The 19,302-nt window shown below is 36.4% G+C and overlaps 1 protein-coding gene across 1 annotated transcript in view; it reads left to right on the plus strand.

The window, feature by feature from the left end:
* Window positions 1-19,302, plus strand: part of SRGAP1 (SLIT-ROBO Rho GTPase activating protein 1) — a 330,478-nt gene that overhangs the window by 217,994 nt on the left and 93,182 nt on the right. Inside the window, exons 5-6 of the mRNA XM_023225129.2 lie at window positions 2,972-3,154; window positions 3,630-3,758. Of these exons, the coding sequence (XP_023080897.1) occupies window positions 2,972-3,154; window positions 3,630-3,758 (312 nt within the window). The remainder of the gene's footprint in view (window positions 1-2,971; window positions 3,155-3,629; window positions 3,759-19,302) is intronic.

Raw genomic sequence — 19,302 nt, forward strand, 5'->3', positions numbered from 1 at the left:
TTGCTGTTTGCCCAGCTGCAGGGTGACTCCCTTTTCATTTCCCAGCTGCTCAGCTGCTTCCTACTGCTATTTTATTTTTCTTTTAAACTGGAGTAGCCAACCAAGCTTCTCCCAGACAGGTTCAATAATTATTAAAAACAGACAACTTTCCAATTACACATGGCTCAGAAAAAGCTGCCAGTGCTTTATAGTTTAGCCCTAACTTTGTTCTGGCTCTGTAATGCCTTTGACCTGATTTACTAGCTTACATTTTTAAGGAAAGCCATCATCAGATATTATGAAACTAAGTAAAGGTTCTTTGTTAACCCCGTGTTTTACTCTTCAAAATAGTCATCTAGAGAACATATGTTAAGTTGAACCATAAGAAAGTACTGATTTTCCACCTTTTTAATAACTTACAGAAGCAGCAATTTCAAATGGATTAACCTAAATAAATATATTTATTCCAGTGATGCTTCCGGTATCAAACCATTTGAAAACTCATCTCTTGAAATAAGAAAAATCAAATTCATTACTTGAAAACATTGCATTATTCTCAACTTCTTACACCTTAGTTATAAAATTGGCTCTGAGTAACGTGTGGTTATTTGCATATGAAATGAAGTCTGTCTTCTCGGGATGAGAATTTGACATCATTTATAAGAAAGTACTGCCACAAATGCTTAGCATTGGTTGCTGAGTTCGGGTGTGCTCCTCGACACATCCTTTGCATTGGAGTCATCACACCTTACATGTGTTGTTTCTTTTAAGGAGTATAATTGTGCTCAAAATACACAGGTTTTCAAATTCACCCAGATGTCTGACATCTGAAAACATATTGAAATTATATTGGAAAAATTATGATTTTCAGGTAAAATCTGTGACTCTGAAATCTGTGACTGTTATTCTCCTGTACCTAAGAATACAGAGATTACATACAGATTTATAGATACTATTAGAAAAACAATGAATAGCTTGTTTATTATTTGAGAAAATATTTATTAAGCACCTATGTTGTCTGAAATACTTTCAGAGATACCACTATAGACCAGTTTGTTTTAATTAGCCGAGTTTAAAATTGGCAATATTTTGCTAAGTCTCAAAAATGTGCATATTCTCTAACCCTGCAATTCTATTTCTAAAAATTTGTCCTAAGAAATATGACACAATTTTGTACACAAACATTTTTTGTAACAATAATATAGCCAAAATGTGTAATAATTGAGGATTCATTCTATAAGTTTTAATACCTTGTGAAATTTTTATGTTCTATATATTCCTAAATTTATTAAAATTCAAATTACATATATCATTTCTAAGAGAAGAAATTAGATATACATCAAAGGTTTTTAACACAACTTTATAAAGCAAATAGCTGAAATATCCTTAAATTTTTAACAATGGGGAATTAAGTTATGGCACAGTCATATAGAAAAATACTATGTAGCACTGAAAATTATGTTTAGAAGAATATTTAATGATATAGGAAAATGTGCTGATATATAAGTGACAAAGGACATTGTAATCTAAAAATTATAAATGTAGGATGGTCTCAGTTTTTTAAAGCGAGAAATCATATATGGCATTTTATTTTATTTATTTATTTATTTATTTATTTTATTTGTTTGAGGCAAGGTCTCACTCTGTCACCCAGGCTGGAGTGCAGTGGCACAATCTCAGCTCACTGCCACCTCCATCTCCCGGGCTCAAGCAATCCCCTCACCCCAGCCTCCCAAGTAGCTGGCTCTACAGGTGCACACCACCAGGCCCAGCTAATTTTTTTATTTTTATAGAGACAGGGTCCCGCTGTGTTGCTCGGGCGGGTCTCAAACTCTTAGTTAGGCTCAAGCAGTCCTCCCACCGTGGCCTGCAAAATGTGCTGGGATTACAAGCGTGAAGCCACCGTGCCCTGCCCTTAATTTTAACTGACATCCCCTCACTACGGTAGCCAGCCATATATGGCATTTTTAAAGGAAGAAGTGTGTGTGTGTCTGTGTGTGTGTGTGTGTGTGTGTGTGTGTGTGTTTTCATAGAGAAAAGACTGGAAGGCTTTATACTAAAATCTTGTCAGTGATTATCTTTGATTGCTTTTTATTTTTATTATTATTATTATTATTATTATTATTTGAGATGGAGTCTCACTTTGTCAACCAGGCTAGAGTACAGTGGCACAATCTCAGCTCACTCCAACCTCCTCCTCCCAAGTTCAAGCGATTCTCCTGCCTCAGCCACTCGAGTAGCTGGATTACAGGTGCGCCACTACAGTTGGCTAATGTTTTGTATTTTTAGTAGATACAGGATTTCACCATGTTGGCCAGGCTAGTCTCAAACTCCTGACCTCAAGTGATCTGTCTGCCTTGGCCTCCCAAAGTGCCAGGATTACAGACATGAGCCAGTACGCCTGGCCTATTTTTTTGTTTGTTTTGTTTTTGTTTGTTTGTTTTTTTAAGAAAATAAATGTTTTCTACATTGAACATAAAGTATTACTTTGTGGTCAGAAAAACAATGTTTTTTCAACTAAAACTATGTATGAACCTTAATATTTCCATTTTTTACTTTGACAAATAGATTTTATGCAATAAAATTCCTTTAATAAAGACTGTACGAATTTGGATTTGGGTTGGGCTAAAATTGATCCATGAATAAATGGTTTATTCTGCAAATTAATAATGTAGAGGAGATTTTACAGAAATACTTTTAAGCTAACGAGAACTTTTGAAGTACACTGAAAAGTATGCATAAGACTCTGTAAATCATTTTTTCATCAAATCCTGCCCCCTAAGTGCCTTTTCCTGGCAGATGAATTTGCATATTTCTGTGTGCTTTATGTAGAAGCAGTAGTCCATAATTCACTTATTTTACCGACAATTTGACTTTCCCCTCTGCCATTTGGAAGGTGGCATGTATATCGTATATGTCCTATAAATGGTTCCCATTCACTCTCTCAATTACAGACAGACATCTTGTAATGATTTGGGTCACTTTTCCACAGGTGATGAAAACATACCATATGTATCATGCAGAGAGCATCAGTGCAGAGAGCAAGCTGAAAGAGGCTGAAAAACAAGAGGAAAAGCAAATTGGAAGATCTGGTGATCCAGTCTTCCATATTCGACTAGAGGAGAGACATCAACGGCGAAGCTCTGTAAAGAAAATTGAAAAAATGAAAGAAAAAGTAAGTGAAAAGAGATAGCAGAACTCCTCTGCCTTCATTTGAGGAGACAATACTAAGAACACTGATGCAATAGCTGATATCCACACATTGTAAATTATTGTGAAATGACATGCATTTCCTCTCATGGGAATGAGAAATGTTTAAGAAATGTAAAAATCATGTAATAACAGCTGGACATCATTTAGTGGTGAATGCCGAGTATTCAATACACAGTGTGGAGAACTTGAATATTAACAAGGAGATTTCATTACAAATGGGCCTGAAGCCCAAATACATTGTTGTTATTCCCCATAGCTGGGTAATTTTAGTTTGCTATTTAAATCAGATTCAAAATGTCTTTTGGCAAAGGACTTTGAGGGTCATTTGTATATGTGGAATAAATTGTTAAAGTTAATAAAAATTCATGTATGTTTCTCTGTCTTGATTAAAAATGACTTTGCGTTTTTTCCCACTGCCTGGATCTCCTTCATTCCAGAGACAAGCAAAATATTCGGAAAATAAGCTAAAATCAATTAAGGCACGGAACGAATATCTCCTAACACTTGAAGCCACCAATGCCTCAGTTTTCAAGTATTATATTCATGATCTTTCTGATTTAATTGATGTGAGTACTTGAAGTTTTTGTCTTTCCATATTAAAATGAAATTAACAATAACCATATTTCATTGATTGGAAAATACTATCATTTCTTAAGACTTATTTTACGTAATACTCAGAAAGAAAAAAATACTTTTATTTAAATTATCCATGATACGAAGACACTATCATCTGTAAGATGCATGTGAAAAAGTGTGCATCCTAAAACCAATGAAAAATAAATGGTTAGATTCTGTGAAGCTGTGAGAAGCCTGGTAAACTCAGCTAAAACAGGGCCCAGTCATTTGCAAGTTATATAGTGGCACATTCCTAACTGCATTCATTATTTCAAAATGTATTTATTGGGCCCCCACTATTGTGAGATGCTGAAGCTCTCAGAAGCCAGATGCAGCCCTTACCCTCTAGGATTTAAAGTGAAGAAGACAGACTTAAGAAATGACTACATGGATGATTACTTTATTACAGTTGTGATCATTACTGGGATGCAAAATAGAGTGCACATAAATGACATTTATAGATGTATCTAAGTCTCTGTACATTCTCTCGTAGGATATGATATAAAAAAGCAGTAATTAGATTTATTTAGAGCCCTCCAAATACATATTCATTGTATGTATGCAGTGTTTGCTGCCGTTATTCCCCAAGTTTAACCCTCCACATTATTCATTCATCCTTTCATTCAGAAAACATGTATTGAGTAGTCCAGTCATTGTGCTAACACTATAGGAGGCTGCAAAGATGAAACACAAAAATCCCACGTCTAAAAATGCCACTACCTGAAAATAAAAGATAACAGGTGATTAAGTGCCATAAAAACAGCACAGATAAAGTCATAGAGATTCAGAGGGTTACCTACTGGAATTTTATTCATATACTGCTTTGTATTAATTGGATTCAACAGTTTTATTGTAAAATATTTTATTTTACAATAAAATAATTAGCCGTCATAATTTAAGCATACAGTACGTTAAAGCAGCTTCATTTTTCTGGTGAATTTAAGTTCCATGTATTTAGCTGTGCCAAACCATTTAGCCACAGTTTGGGATTTCTATAAAAGAATTGTTGAGGGAAGGAATTATTTTTTAGCTTGTTAACATTCTGATGTGCCTCTTTTTTTTTTGAGACAGAGTCTCACTCTGTCACCTGGGCTTTAGTGCAGTGGCACTATTTCAGCTTACTTCAACCTCTGCCTCCTGGGTTCAAGCAATTCTTTTGCCTCAACTTCCTGAGTAGCTGGCACTACAGGCGCGTGCTACCACACTGGCTAATTTTTGTATTTTTAGTAGAGATGGGCTTTTGCGATGTTGTCCAGGCCATTGTTGAACTCCTAAACTCAAGTGATCCACCTGCCTCAGCCTCCGTTAGAGCTGGGATTACAGGCCTGAGCCACTATGCCTGGCCAGCCACCTCACCCAGCCTCTGATATGAATGTTTTCCTTTTTGTCTCAAAACAATTGTATCCTATAATATCATAATTTGTTTATATAGAACCATGTAGTAATAAATAAAACCAGGGAAAATTTTCTCTTTTCACTTATTACAAAATATTTCATTCAAGTAATCATTTGATTATTTTAAATGCAGAAGCTTTTTGTGTTGCTTTAAATACTTACATCTTCCAGCACCCTGATGAAATAAAAGGAGCTATTTCTGTTACACTCCTCCTAGATTTCCTAAATAAAAGATTTTACTCGGTTTCCTGAGTAAAAATAAAGAATTTTATGACCCCAGTTTTCAAACTTAAATCTGTCACGTTTCTCCAAGGTATAGGGAATATAAAAGAACTAATCCTATGTAACTTCTTTCTTGCTTTTTTGTTTAGGGTTCATTCTGGTAGTGATTGGAGTACTTGGCCAAATCCAAACCACTTTTCTTTTTTTTTTTTTGAGACAGAGTCTCGCTCTAGGCTGGAGTGCAGTGGCACGATCTCGGCTTACTGCCACCTCCACCTCCCAGGTTCAAGCAATTCTCCTGCCTCAGCCCCTTGAGTAGCTGGAATTACAGGCGCTCACCACCACACCCGGCTAATTTTTGTATTTTTAGTAGAGATGGGGATTCACCATGTTGGTCAGACTGGTCTCGAACTCCTGACCTCGTGATCCACCTGCCTTGGCCTCCCAAAGTGCTGGATTACAGTCGTGAGCCACCAGGCCCAGCCAATCCAAACCAATTTTAACACAAGAAAAACTCCCCATGTATCGAAAAGTGTTTCTTTAATACCTACAAGGTACTAAGCACCATTCCTGACAATGGGAATCCAGCAGTGAATAAAACCGAAGGCTTCACCTTTATTGACTTTATGTATGAATTGGGAGACAAACTATAAATGAATTTATATACATAAAGGTACGTGTATATACACACACATATAAAATAAGTCATGACAGTGCCATACAGAAAAATGAAACAGAGCTATGGAGGTGCTTTTGATGGAGTGTCCAGGGAAAGCCTGATACTTGAGCAGAGGAGTGAGTTGCAATGCCATGCAGCTATCTGGGGAAGGAATGCCTCACACAAAAGGGCTGGCATATCTAAGGGTGCAGAAGCAGAGGTGTGTCTTCCCATCTGAAGATGCTCGTGGAATAGCAAAGGAGGCCAGAATGGCTGCAGCTGAGCGAGTGAGGAGGAAGGTGCTAGGAGATGAGATTGGCAGAAGTCCTATCACTTAGGATCTTTTGGGCAGGGAAGGGGTTTGAATTTTGTTCTATGTGTGATGGGGAGCCATTGAAGGGTTTTTTGAGCAGGGAAGTGACATCACCTGGGTTACATTTTAAAGATTCACTCTGGCAGCAGAGTGAGAAATAGACTAAAGGAGTCAGGAGGACACCAATGAAAACAGGGAGCTATAGCATGAGTCTTTGCAGTTGCCCAGGCTAAAGATGATGCTGGCTTGGACTGGTGTGGTAGTGATAGACCTATGCAAGTGGTTGGATCAAAATAGATTGAAGACAGAGCTCATAGGAATTTGCTGCCGTGTGTGAAAAAGGATAGAGATGACTGCTAGGTTGAGGTCCTGAAAAATGACTCCTAGGTTACTGATAATGCCATCTACTGAGATGGGGGCCCCAGGGGAGAAGCAGGCTGAAGTGGGAGCAGTAGTCCTGCTATGTCTGTGAAAACTGAGATACCTATCAGACATCTGTGTGGAGATGTAAAGGAGCATCCTCAATGTTCTTGGGATGTATCAGACTGGAATCACATGTCAGGATTATGAGAGTCATCACCATCATTGTCATGGATATTTATTGAATGCCTGCTATGTAACAGGCAGCATAATCTCATCTAATCATCACAACACTCTGAGGTAAGCAGTGTTTTCTCCATTTTATAGATTGAAAAAACAAAACAAAACTGAGATTTAGCTAGGCTAGATAACTTGCCTAAGGTTATGCAGCCAACCAGAGGTAGGCTTCAAACTCGTACATTTTTAACCTCCAGATCTAATCAACTCTGACCTAAATAAGTAACTGTTAAATATCCCAAGTGATATTCCATTTTTTAAAAAGTTGGACTTTTGAAAGATCAGTCTTAAATTTAAAATGTGAACAGTTCTCAAATAATATAATGTAAGAAATTGGAAATAAATGATATGAACTTGGTTTGTTGTATATTCAACTGAAATTGAGTACTCTGTTAGTGAAAGTAATTTTTATGTTCCTCGACTCACTTTTAAGGCAATTAGAGTGTGAATATATATATTCTAAAATGGTTGCTTATTTTGTAGGAATCCAATTTGCATATATAGTGGTGATCCTAACAACCATTAAGCTTGACCCTTCCTGGTGAAAAAGAAACAGGTTGATTATTATGCAGAGGTATCTAGAATTCTTCATGCATTGTGAGTTTATTTAGCAAAGTACATCTTATACTGAGCTATCTAATAATAATGAGAAGAACTGTAATGCCTCTGGTGAGAAAAAGTCAAGACAACATTTTTAATGCACAGCATTTTGTCTGTGAAATGACATGAAAGGCAGTAAATGTATCTTGATAAATTCAAAGCATTATAAAGAGTCAAGGAATTGAAGTTGAGATCTTTTTATGTAAACCCCCAGTTTCCCTTTAGCTTCCACTCATGCCAATATCTGTCTTTTTTCTAACAAATTTTCTATGATTAACCATTATGAATGGATCTATTGATACCACAGAAAAGTCACAAATTTTCCATAGAAACTATTATTATAGAAGCAGTACATGTGTATTGTAAAAAAACAGAAAATACTACAAGCAAATATAAAATGATGACTTTTTAATTTTAATTTTTAATTTTTATGGTAATGATCACATCAGGGTAAATGAGATATTCATCACCTCAAATATTTATCATTTCTTTTTGTTACAAACATTCCAATTATATGCTTTTAGTTATTTTTAATTGTGCAACAAATTACTGTGTAGTAATTACTATGTAGTAATTTATTGTACACTTAAATGTAGTCACCCTGTTGTGCTGAAAAATACTAGCTGTTATGCTCTTATTCATTCTATCTAACTATATTTTTGTACTTATTAACTATCCCCACTTCCCAATCACCTCTACTACCATCTATCTCCGTAAGTTTAATTGTTTTAATTTTTAGCGCTCACAAATGGGTGAGAACATGTGAAGTTTGTCTTTCTGTGCCTGGCTTATTTTAACTAATACTTAACGCATTGTCCTCCAGTTCCATACATGTTGTTGCAAATGACAGGATCTCGTTCTTTTTCATGGCTGAATAGAACTCCGCTGTGTATATGTACCACATTTTCATTATCCATTCGTCTATTGATGGACTCTTCAGTTGCTTACAAATCTTGACTATTGTGAATAGTGCTGCAGTAAACATGGGAATGCAGATATCTCCTTGATGTAATGATTTTCTTTATTTTGGGTGTATACCTAGCAGTAGAATTGCTAGATCATATGATAACTCTATTTTTAGTTTTTTGAGGTATTCCCATACCGTTCTCCATAGTGGCTGTACTAATTTACATTCCCACCAACAGTGTACACGAGTTCCCTTTTCTCCACATCCTCACCAGCATTAGTTCTTTCCTGCCTTTTAGATAAAAGTCATTTTAACTGGGGTGAGATGATCTCTCATTGTAGTTTCGATTTCCATCTCTCTGATGATCAGTGATGTTGAGTACCTTTTCATATACCTGTTTGCCATTTGTATGTCATCTTTCAAGATATCTCTATTTAGATCTTTTGCCTATTCTAAATTCAAATTTTACATTTTTTCCTGTTGAGTTGTTTGAGCTCCTTATATGCTCTGGTTATTTATCTCTTGTCAGATTGATAGCTTGCAAATATTTTCTCCCATTCTGTGGATTCTCTCTTCATTTTGTTGATTGTTTCTTTTGCTGCACAGAAGCTTTTTAACTTGATATGATTCCATTTGTTCATTTTTGCATTGTTTGCTTCTGCCTCTAGGGTGTTACTCAAGAGGTCTTTGCCCAGACCAATTTCCTGGAGAGTTTCTCCAACGTTTTCTTGTAGTAGTTTCATAGTTTGAAGTCTTAGATTTAAGTCTTTAATCCATTTTGATTTTGATTTCTGTGTATGGTGAGAGATAAAGGTCTAGTTTCATTCTTCTGCATATGGGTACCCAACTTTCCCAGAACATTTATTGAAGAGATCTTTCCCCAGTGTAAGTTTGTGTTAGCCCATTATCACACTGCTATAAAGAACTGCCCAAGACTGGGAAATTTATGAAGGAAAGGAGTTTAATTGACTCACAGTTCCACATGGCTGGGGAAGCCTCAGGAAACTTACAAACATGGTGGAAGGGGAGGCAAACACGTCTTTCTTCACATGGCATCATGCAAGAGATGTGCCAAGCAAGGAAAAGTCCCTTATAAAACCATCAGATCTTGTGAGAACTCATTCAGTATCACAAGAATAGTATGAGGGTAATTGTCCCCATGATTCAATTACCTCCCACCAGGTCCTTCACATGACATGTGGGGATTATGGGAACTACAGTTCAAGATGAGATTTAGGTGGGGACACAGCCAAACCATATCAATGTTCTTGGCACTTTTGTTGCAAATGAATTCGCTGTAGATGTATGAATTTATTTCTGAGTTCTCTATTCTGTTCCACTGGTCTATGTTTATGCCAGTACAGTTTTGGTTACTATAGCTTTTTTTACTATAGCTGTTTTGGTTACTATAGCTGTTTTGGTCACTATAGCTTTGTAATATAATTGAAATTAGGTAGTGTGATTCCTCAAGTGTTTTTTCTTTTTGCTCAGGATGGCTTTGGCTACTGTAGGTTTTTTGTGGTTCAATATAAACTTCAGGATTATTTATTCTATTTCTGTAAAGAGTATTACTGGTATTTTCATAGAGATTGCATTGAATCTGTAGACCACTTTGGGAAGTCTGGACATTTTAACAGTACTGATTCTCCCAATCCATGAACATGGAGTATCTTTCCACTTTTTTGTATTTTCAATTTCTTGCATCAGTGTTTTATAGTTTTTATTGTAGAGATCTTTCACTTCTTTGGTTAAGTTTATTCCCAGGTATCTTTTTATATTTGTAGCTATTATAAATGGGATTACTTTCTTGATTTCTTTTTCAGATTGTGTGCTGTTGGCATATAGAAATGTTGATTTTGTATCCTCTAACTTTACTGAATTTGTTTATCAGTTCTAATAGTATTTTTAGTGGCATCTTTAGCTTTTTCTAAATATTCAGATCATATCACCTATAAACAAGGATAATTTGACTTTTTCTTTCCCAATTTGTATGTTATTTTTTTCTCTTCTCTGATTCCACTATCTAGGACTTCCAGTGATCACATTCTTACCACCTAAGGTCATCATTGTTAAAGCTAGACTTTCTCTATGTCTATATACACACATTTTTAAACCAGAAGGACAGTATGAAATAATATTTTACATAGAGCATTCTAACCTACTTTTTTAAATCAATAATCTTTATCCTTCCATCTCAGTAGATTTTTGTCTCATCTCATACATACCACATTTCCATTTGTGAGCCCAAGGAATGTTTCACAGCTGATGTGTCTAGGCAAGACCTGATTTAGGATTACACACTATGTCTGGATGATATGTCCCTTAAGTTTTTTTTAATCCAGCAAAGTTCTTTTATTCATTTATTTATTTATTTAGAGATGGAGTCTTGTTCTGTTGCCCAGGCTGGAGTGCAGTGGTGCAATCTCGGCTCACTGCAGCCTCCACCTCCCAGGTTCAAGCACTTCTTCTGCCTCATCCTCCCAAGTAGCTGGGATTACAGGTGCGGACCACCACGCCTGGCTAATTGTTTTGTATTTTTAGTAGAGACGGGGTTTCACCATGTTGGCCAGGCTGGTTTCAAACTCCTGACCTCAAGTGATCTGCCTGCCTTGGCCTCCCAAAATGCTGGGATTGCAGACATGAGCCACCGTGCCCAGCCTAATCCAACAAAATTCTTTGTTGAAGAGACACGGACAGGTGTTCCTCAGAATGCCCCAGCTTCTGGATTTGTCTGTTACCTCCTTATATCATTTATCCTGTTTCTTTATCCTCTATATTCTTGCAAGTTGAACTTTAGATAAAGGCCTGATGAGTTCAAGTTAAGCACTTTGCAATAGAATACATCATTAAGTGTATTGCCACATCTTATTTAGGCATACCACAACATCTATTTAACCCATCAACAGTGATGCTAAAATTGCTGTCTTTGGGCAATGTGACTTCGATTTCCTACGTTTTATAGTTAAGTCTTCCCTCCTTACAACAGACTATGGATATTTTAAAACCTCTCAGATTTGGATTTTATTACATTGGAAATATACTAATTTGGAACTCAGCAACATCTGAGCTATAATTTACTTTGTTCAGCAACACTCTTTCTTGTAGTAAAAATTAGTGATGTAAACTAAAGGGGAATAACAATTTTTAAAATGTTTTTAAGCACTTCAGACTAATCAGTTTACATACATATCATTGACACTGTATTTAATGGAATCTTCTTTTGTTAACTACTACAGCTAAAACTTTTAATAATTCAACACTTTAATACACAAGTTTGTCTTTTCTGTATATTTAGAGGTCATCTAATGGTTTTAAAAATATTTAACAATTTCAAATTTTTATCTATTTGAGATAACCTTTACCTATCAATATTAGTTTGAATTACTAAAGTGCATTCTCTCTTTCTCTGTCTGTCTCTCTTTTTCTCTGTATCTCTCTGAGAAATTGCTACCAATGTAGAGAATCTCTAATGATTTATAAATAATGGTTTTTGGAAGTCTACTGAAATTTATTTTTAGTAAATCTTACATACTTAATTGTGCCTTGTTAGGATCAATGAATGAACATTATGATGAGTTCCATCACTGAACATGACTCCTGCATAAACTTAGTAGGTAAAAATTAATTTCTTGATCAAGTCCAAGTTAAAAATATTAGATATCAGAACTCTAAAGTTTATTGATATTGATGGTAATTCAATGAAGAAAATGGCTCAATTGTTAACCAAGTATCTATTATTTTATTTCAGCTGAAAATATTTGAATGTAGTATACCAAACAAGGGTTGGACACTTCTGGGTACTCCAGATATTGAATTATGTCTCGGGAGAAGGGAAGGAATTGTGATTGGGGAGGGGGAACTTGGAGAACTTCTGAAATATCAGTAACATTAAAAGGAACATAAGCTGGGCACAGTGGCTCACACCTGTAATCCCAGCACTTCGGGAGGCTAAGGCAGGCAGATCACCTGAGGTCAGAAGTTGGAGACCAGCCTGACCAACATGGTGAAACCCTGTCTCTACTAAAAATACAAAAACATTAGCCAGGCATGATGGTGGGTGCCTGTAATCCCAGCTACTCGGGAGGCTGAGGCAGGAGAATCACTTGAACCTGGGAGGTGGATGTTGCAATGAGCCAAGATCGTGCCATTTACTCCATCCTGGGCAACAAGAAGAAAAGTCAGTCTCAAAAAAAACCCAAAAGGAACATATATGTTTTGCAGTTTTCTATAAGTATGGCATATTTTATATTTAAAAAATTAAAAGGATGGAATTACTAAAATGATAAATATATGCCTTAAATATGTTTAATCTAAAGCTTACCAATATAGTTTTACTGCCAATCTTTTAATATTATAATTTATCTTTTTGTTCTTTGTTTTTACTATGCATTATATACTTTCAATGATTTATCTGTTGTACAGAGTTCAGAGTAATCTTCCTTTACACAAATCACTTTAGTTGTGTATTATTTATAATTTTTAGTTTTGAGGGTTTTTTTGGTGAAGAAAAAATACTCTGCACATTTACAATGTTTTCACAATCTTGCACAGTTGTTACACCTTTGCCTCATCTAATAGCAATTTTGTTTACTCCTGAGTCTTTCCAACAATTTTTTAGACTTATTTTATCAGTTTATTTACTAGTTAATTAAATTATAGTTATAATAAATATAAATGGCACAAATATTGCACAGTCTGTTCTTGGAGGCATACAGATGAATTGTTGGAGCAGAAATGTAGAGGAGTATTAGAGAGCACCTACTGGCTGTGTGTGTCCACATTGCCGTTGGCATTGGTCACTATGCTTTAGAACAAGGGTGGATAAACTTTTTCTGTAAGAGGACAGAGGGTAAATATTTTAGGGTTTGTGAGCCCATATGGTCTGTGTCACAACTATTCAACTCTAGTGCAAAAGTAGCTATAGATAATAAGTAAGCAAATGGGCATGGTTGTGTCGCAGTCAGACTTTATTTACCTTTCCAAGCTCTGGGCTGGATTTGGCTCACAGGGTCTGGTTTGCCGATCCTGATTTATAAAATGAAGCAAGTGTTAGTTAACCTGGAGTATCACTTAAACAGAAGACTGTTGAGAGTGCTTCTCCTCTGTCTCTGAAGAAAGTCCTAGATAAATTTTAGTTTGTAAAATAACAGTCTCTTAGTTTGGAATCAAGTGGGAAGTGGAACACAGTGTTAATTTCACAACAAATAAGGACTTTCATTATGTCATGCTAAAGAATAAATATGAATTGTAAGAATAAGTATATTGCAAATATTGGCCAAAGGAAGTTTAATTGGTTGGGAGAATAGAGGTATCATTGTAGAGGAAAATAGATTGTAGTTTTTGTAAATAACAGGTTAAATATCTGTGATAATTATTATCCCAATATTAAGTGCAAAAGAGCCTATAACTTATTATCCTGTAAGAATGACAATATGTTACAACCAGAAGAAAAATCATACAGGCAACAAATATTTGTAATTGAATGCTGAGAGTTCCAAAAGATTATGATTTGCTAAGAGAAAAGAATTAGAGTACAAGTCTTAATGCTAGGATTCTCTGATCTATAATCAGATTCAGCACGCTGAAAATATGGAATTCTTAAAGCAACTGGTTTTAGAATTGCATTACTAATAATGTAGCCTCTTCCATTTCAGTTCCACACCTTCAGAATGTATTCAGAGAAATTCAGTCCTCAACAATAAAATTCTATTAGTGCTTTCTCCCAGAGCACCTGCCCAGTAATAATAAAGTATTTGTCATCCTTGCAGTACAGTTTCATGGTCTCCAGTTTCTCCCTATAAACATTTGCAGGTTGGTTGAGAGCATGAAAGATAAATCTTTGTTATTATTGTTATGGAATATTGCCAAGGAATAATCCCCTACTCCAGCCAGTTTTCTTCATAGCGATTATCTGTCACATGTGTTTTATTGGCCATTTATGCAGAATAAGATTGAAATTAGATTGCATCATATATTTCATGCCATCCTTTTTTATCTTTTCTGAATAATCAGCTACGTTAAAGCTTTCAACCTTATCTTTTTTGTGTCTTGGGACATGTGTTTAATTAAAAAGCAGCTTATTCACAGTTCAGAATTTTCTTAGTTTGACTTTTCCCCCATATAACGGTATTAAGATTTATCCATGAAAACCTGTCCCATTGTAGTATTGTATTCCCCATTAGACCTGAACTCCTATTAGGAAGATTATGGAGAGATCATGTTAAATGGTTAGGATATTGTAGTGATCATGTAAACTGATTTAGGCATGGTTTATCCCTTTGTGATAGGGTATTTAAAAACTGAAATGAGTTGGATGACTGAAGTAGTTGGCTTTTAAAGTTCTTTTCAATGGAGGTTCTAGGGGCATTTGCTTAAAGGAAGCTGCACCGATCTGGTTTCCTCCTGCAGTATGGGCTGTTCTTTCTCTTTTCTCATTCCCCAGTGCTCACTTATCCTTTTTGGTTGCACTTCTGAATATTGGGAGTCACCTGAGGCAGGATTTCTTGCTTCCATGGCTTAAATACTATCTGACGGCTCCTAGATTTTTACCACCAGCCTTGATCATCTTCCTGGGCTTCATATTTGTACATCAGCTCACTACTGAGCATCCCTATCCAGATGTCTAACAGGCATCTTGAACATGTAAAACACTCAAAACACAACTATTTATGTCCATTTGCCCTACTGTCATCATCCTCCACACACATAACAACTTTCTTCTTAGTCATGTTTCACACCTCAGAAAATAATGCCACTTTCTGCTAAAAACCAGTTCTCTTGTTCCACACATATAAATTCATCAGGAAATCCTGTCATCTTTACCTCATAAATGTCCCAAACCCTGCCGCTTCTCACTAGCTGTACTTGCAGTTTCCTAAATAAAGTCTCTTCATTCTTTGACTGCACTATTGCAGTAGCTTCCTAAGCTTCCACTCATATGTTCCAAAAATCCATTCTCTTCCCAAGCAGCCAGAATATTAAAAAACATCAATCACGGGAGTTTAAGACCAGCCTGGCCAACATAGCGAAACCCCGTCTCTAATGAAAATTAAAAAATTAGCTGGGCATGGTACCAGGTACCTGTAATCCCAGCTAGTTGGGAGGCTGAGGCAGGAGAATCACTTTAATCCAGGAGGTAGAGGTTGCAGTGAGCTGAGATCATGCCATTGCACTCCAGCCTGGACAACAGAATGAGACCCCACATAAAAAAAGAGAGAGAGAGAAATATAAATCAGATTTATCAATTCCTATTTCATATTCTCCAAAGACCTCCCATTGTCCTTAGAATAAAATCCAAACTATTCACCAAGACCCTGTATGAACTGATGCCCACCTACATTTAGTGTCATATCTTGCAACTTTTCCCTTCGTCACCATACATCAGGTACATTGGCCTTCTGTGTTCAGAACCACCAAACTTTTTCTTGCCTGGGGCCTTTGCACTTTTTGTCTGGAACACTCTTCCAGAGCATTGCAGGACTGACTGCTTTTTTTCTTTTATGTTGCATTTCAACTGCCCTATATAAAAGGACAACACCCTTTCCCCTAACACTCTCCCTAATCCTTTGACCCTTTATCTTATCCATAGCGTTTACCATCTGGCCTGTATTTAATTGGGTTTGGTTTGCTCATTCTCTCTCCTTTCTCATTATTTGATTCAGGCTGGTTACAGAGATTTTAGCCTAGGAAAAATGAGTAGCAGCTCCTCTGAAGGAAATGATTGTCCATTGGTATATGGGTGGGAGATGTATTAGGCAACAAGTGATTATTTGGCCTGCTCATTGACTCAGGCATATGCAACTCACTCCTGTTTGCTACTTTGTACCCATCCCTATCACACAGATGTGCCATTTTGATCTTTTCATTGCTCAAGAGAAAACTCAAAACAACTTTTTCTAAATGCTTGGTTACAGTTGTTAAAACAACAAGAAGAGTTAAATTGTCAGCTTGCTCTCCGTGGACCTTCAGGAACCCAGATATGAAAACTGGTGTGTAAAAGTTGCCTGTAGAAATTTAGACATCTGGTTCAGTCCAAGATGCCTATCTCTCACAAAATGTGTTTGTGGTTTCTAGGGTGAAATTCTGTACAGTTAGGAAAATAGAGAAGGTCAAAGAGGTAGTTATGCAGAAGAAATCCACTTTCTTCATTTGACTACTGTGTAAAAGCTCTGAACTTTTCTATTTCTGGTCCATTATAATTCACTTTGCTTAGGTTGCACTATTTTGCAAGAAGGCTCAAAATAAGGTGTGGATAGAGTCTATACCCAATATCCATGGCTTTAGAATGACCAGAGCCAGGCTTATTTAAACCCAGAGATAAGACCCAGGACATGAGATCACAGAAGGCTCTCAAACAGAGACCAGACTATAGAAATGAAGGTAGAATAATTCTGCAGAAGAGGTAGAACACTTCCTTCTTTTCCATTCTCTGGCAACTGCTAATTCTGGAGTCACATGGGAGCTGGGGCTGCCCTCCAGTTACTCCAGGGCAACCCTGACAAACGACCTTGGCTGCTACTGTTCTTGAAACATGAATGTCAGACTTGTTTCCCATACAGTTCCACTATGGTAACTCCCGTTTTAGGAGCAAACTTCTACCCTACTAGGGCTCATATCATGGAGTTATGCCAAAAAATAGAAAGTATTCTTCCTGAACAGCCGTGATCCAGTTATACCTAACATTACACATTATACTCACCATGTTATTTCAGCCAACTCTCAGCATTTGTCACAGTCCTCCATACAGATGGTCCTCTACTTACAGTGGTTCAACTTACAGTTTTTCAGCTTTACAATTGGTTTATCTGGACGTAACTCCATTGCAAATAGAGGAGCATCTAGACTTACAATGGCTCAACTTGCAACTTTTCGACTTTACAATAAGTTTATGGGGGCATTAAATGCATTTTTAATTTACAACATTTTCCACTTAACAACAGGTTTATTGGGATATAACCCATTGTAAATTGAGAAGCGTCTATATTTGGATTTCATCTTCATTTTGATACTATTTGTAATCCTTTTGCCTAAGAAAATTAGCCTACTGTGATGATTTAGACTAATGTCTACTGGAATCTGTCTTGACAGGTTTTCAGATATTTTAAAAATGTACATATGCCCTTCTGTTTCCAACAGCCTTTTCTTCCCCAATTTTAATCCATAATTTTATGTATCCGTTCAGAATTTTTCATCCATCAGAACAACATTGCTTTGTTTTCATGAAATCTTGTATTGGTTTCTTATGTATTTTCATCACTAAATGCACTTGGGCTATAACTCAGCTCTTTGTGCAGAGGCTGGCTTTTCATATTGTCATTAATAATTCATGAGCTCCATAGAATTACTTTAAACCTTTTAAACCAAGTATCTTGAATCTTAACAGATCCCGTGTCATTTCAGCTTCTAGTTTAGAAAAAAAAACAAAAAATAGATTCAGTGACTAGCCTTGCTGTCTCAGGAGACCTTGAATAAGAATTTTCTTTTTTCTGTATCTTGTTTCTAGTTCAAGATGCCTGAAAATCCTAGAGTGTAGAAATGCTGCCTATCAGAAGTAACAAAATTAGGCCAATTAAGCGATCTTACAGACTGACAAGCATCATAGGGGTCAGAGAAGGAAATTTCCTATCAAAACTCTTCACGGAAGCCTCCTAAGGGTAGCACTCAAAGCTCAGAAGACACCTGGGGAGGCTCCTAGATCAGTTACTAAGCCACATGCACGCTCCTCCCAGCCTAGGAGGAAGCCAGGATGAAATTTATCTCTCGCTGGGCCCAGAGCTGCAGAATCCAATTGACTGCACTGGGTGTAGAAACATGCACTGATGCTTTTGTAGTCTTCACATTTATTTCCCCAAAGAAGCTACACTTAAAATTTTGAGGCATGAGCTAAGTCTTGGAATAATGAAAATTTAGTATGTATTTTTCAGAGCTCCAGGTCAATCTGGTGGTTGGGATTACATTGCTTTCTTTCTTTTCTTTTTTTTTTTTCTGTCTTTTCCTTCTCTCTGTCTTTCTCTTTTAAGTTGTTAAGAGATTTGGGGGTTTTTCTGAGAGGGGGAGGCTTTTCTCCTGATTTCATTCCTCTAGATTTCAATTTTTTAAGTCTCGTTGGAATCAATACTCATAAAATAGAACAGCTTGTCTCATCTGTTTCATTATAATCCAGTAGAATCTATCTTCTTTCGGAATAGCGAGATGTTTTTAAACACTGGTACATCTAAAAAAAAGAGGTCATTTCCTTTACAAATCTGTGTTTTCATTAACACAAATTTCCTGTCTGTCTTGAAAGATAGAATAATTTTTCAGGCCCTCTGATATGTATAAAACCGCTACACAGAACCATTATAGATTTTGAAAAGCAGGAGGAATACAAGAGGACTTTGTTCATCTGGGACTAGAATTTCTAAATTAACCAAAATGAATCATTCTCTATATTTGAGTACAGCTGATTCCACTAGAAATGTATTAATGATGAGACTGATTGCTGCATTTCACAATTGTATTTTAGTTGCATTTGTAATTATGGTGTCACAGCTACTTTCTGATTTTTTTTAAATCAAGTCGTCTTTAATCAAGTTCTTTTTTCTGCTTGGGAAAATAGCACCCCCAGAAGACGTGGTTGCAGGCCCATTTACTTGATGATTGTTTTAGGGCATTGCTTCTCAGACTTTTAATGTGCATATGAATCACCTGTGGATCCTTTTTAACCTTCAGATTCTGAAATAGGTCAGGGGTGGGACTCAGGATCCTGCTTTGCTTCCCTTCCTTCCTTCCTTCCTTCCTTCCTTCCTTCCTTCCTTCCTTCCT

This window comes from Piliocolobus tephrosceles, chromosome 10 (assembly GCF_002776525.5).
Source record: "Piliocolobus tephrosceles isolate RC106 chromosome 10, ASM277652v3, whole genome shotgun sequence".
Lineage (NCBI taxonomy): Eukaryota > Metazoa > Chordata > Mammalia > Primates > Cercopithecidae > Piliocolobus > Piliocolobus tephrosceles.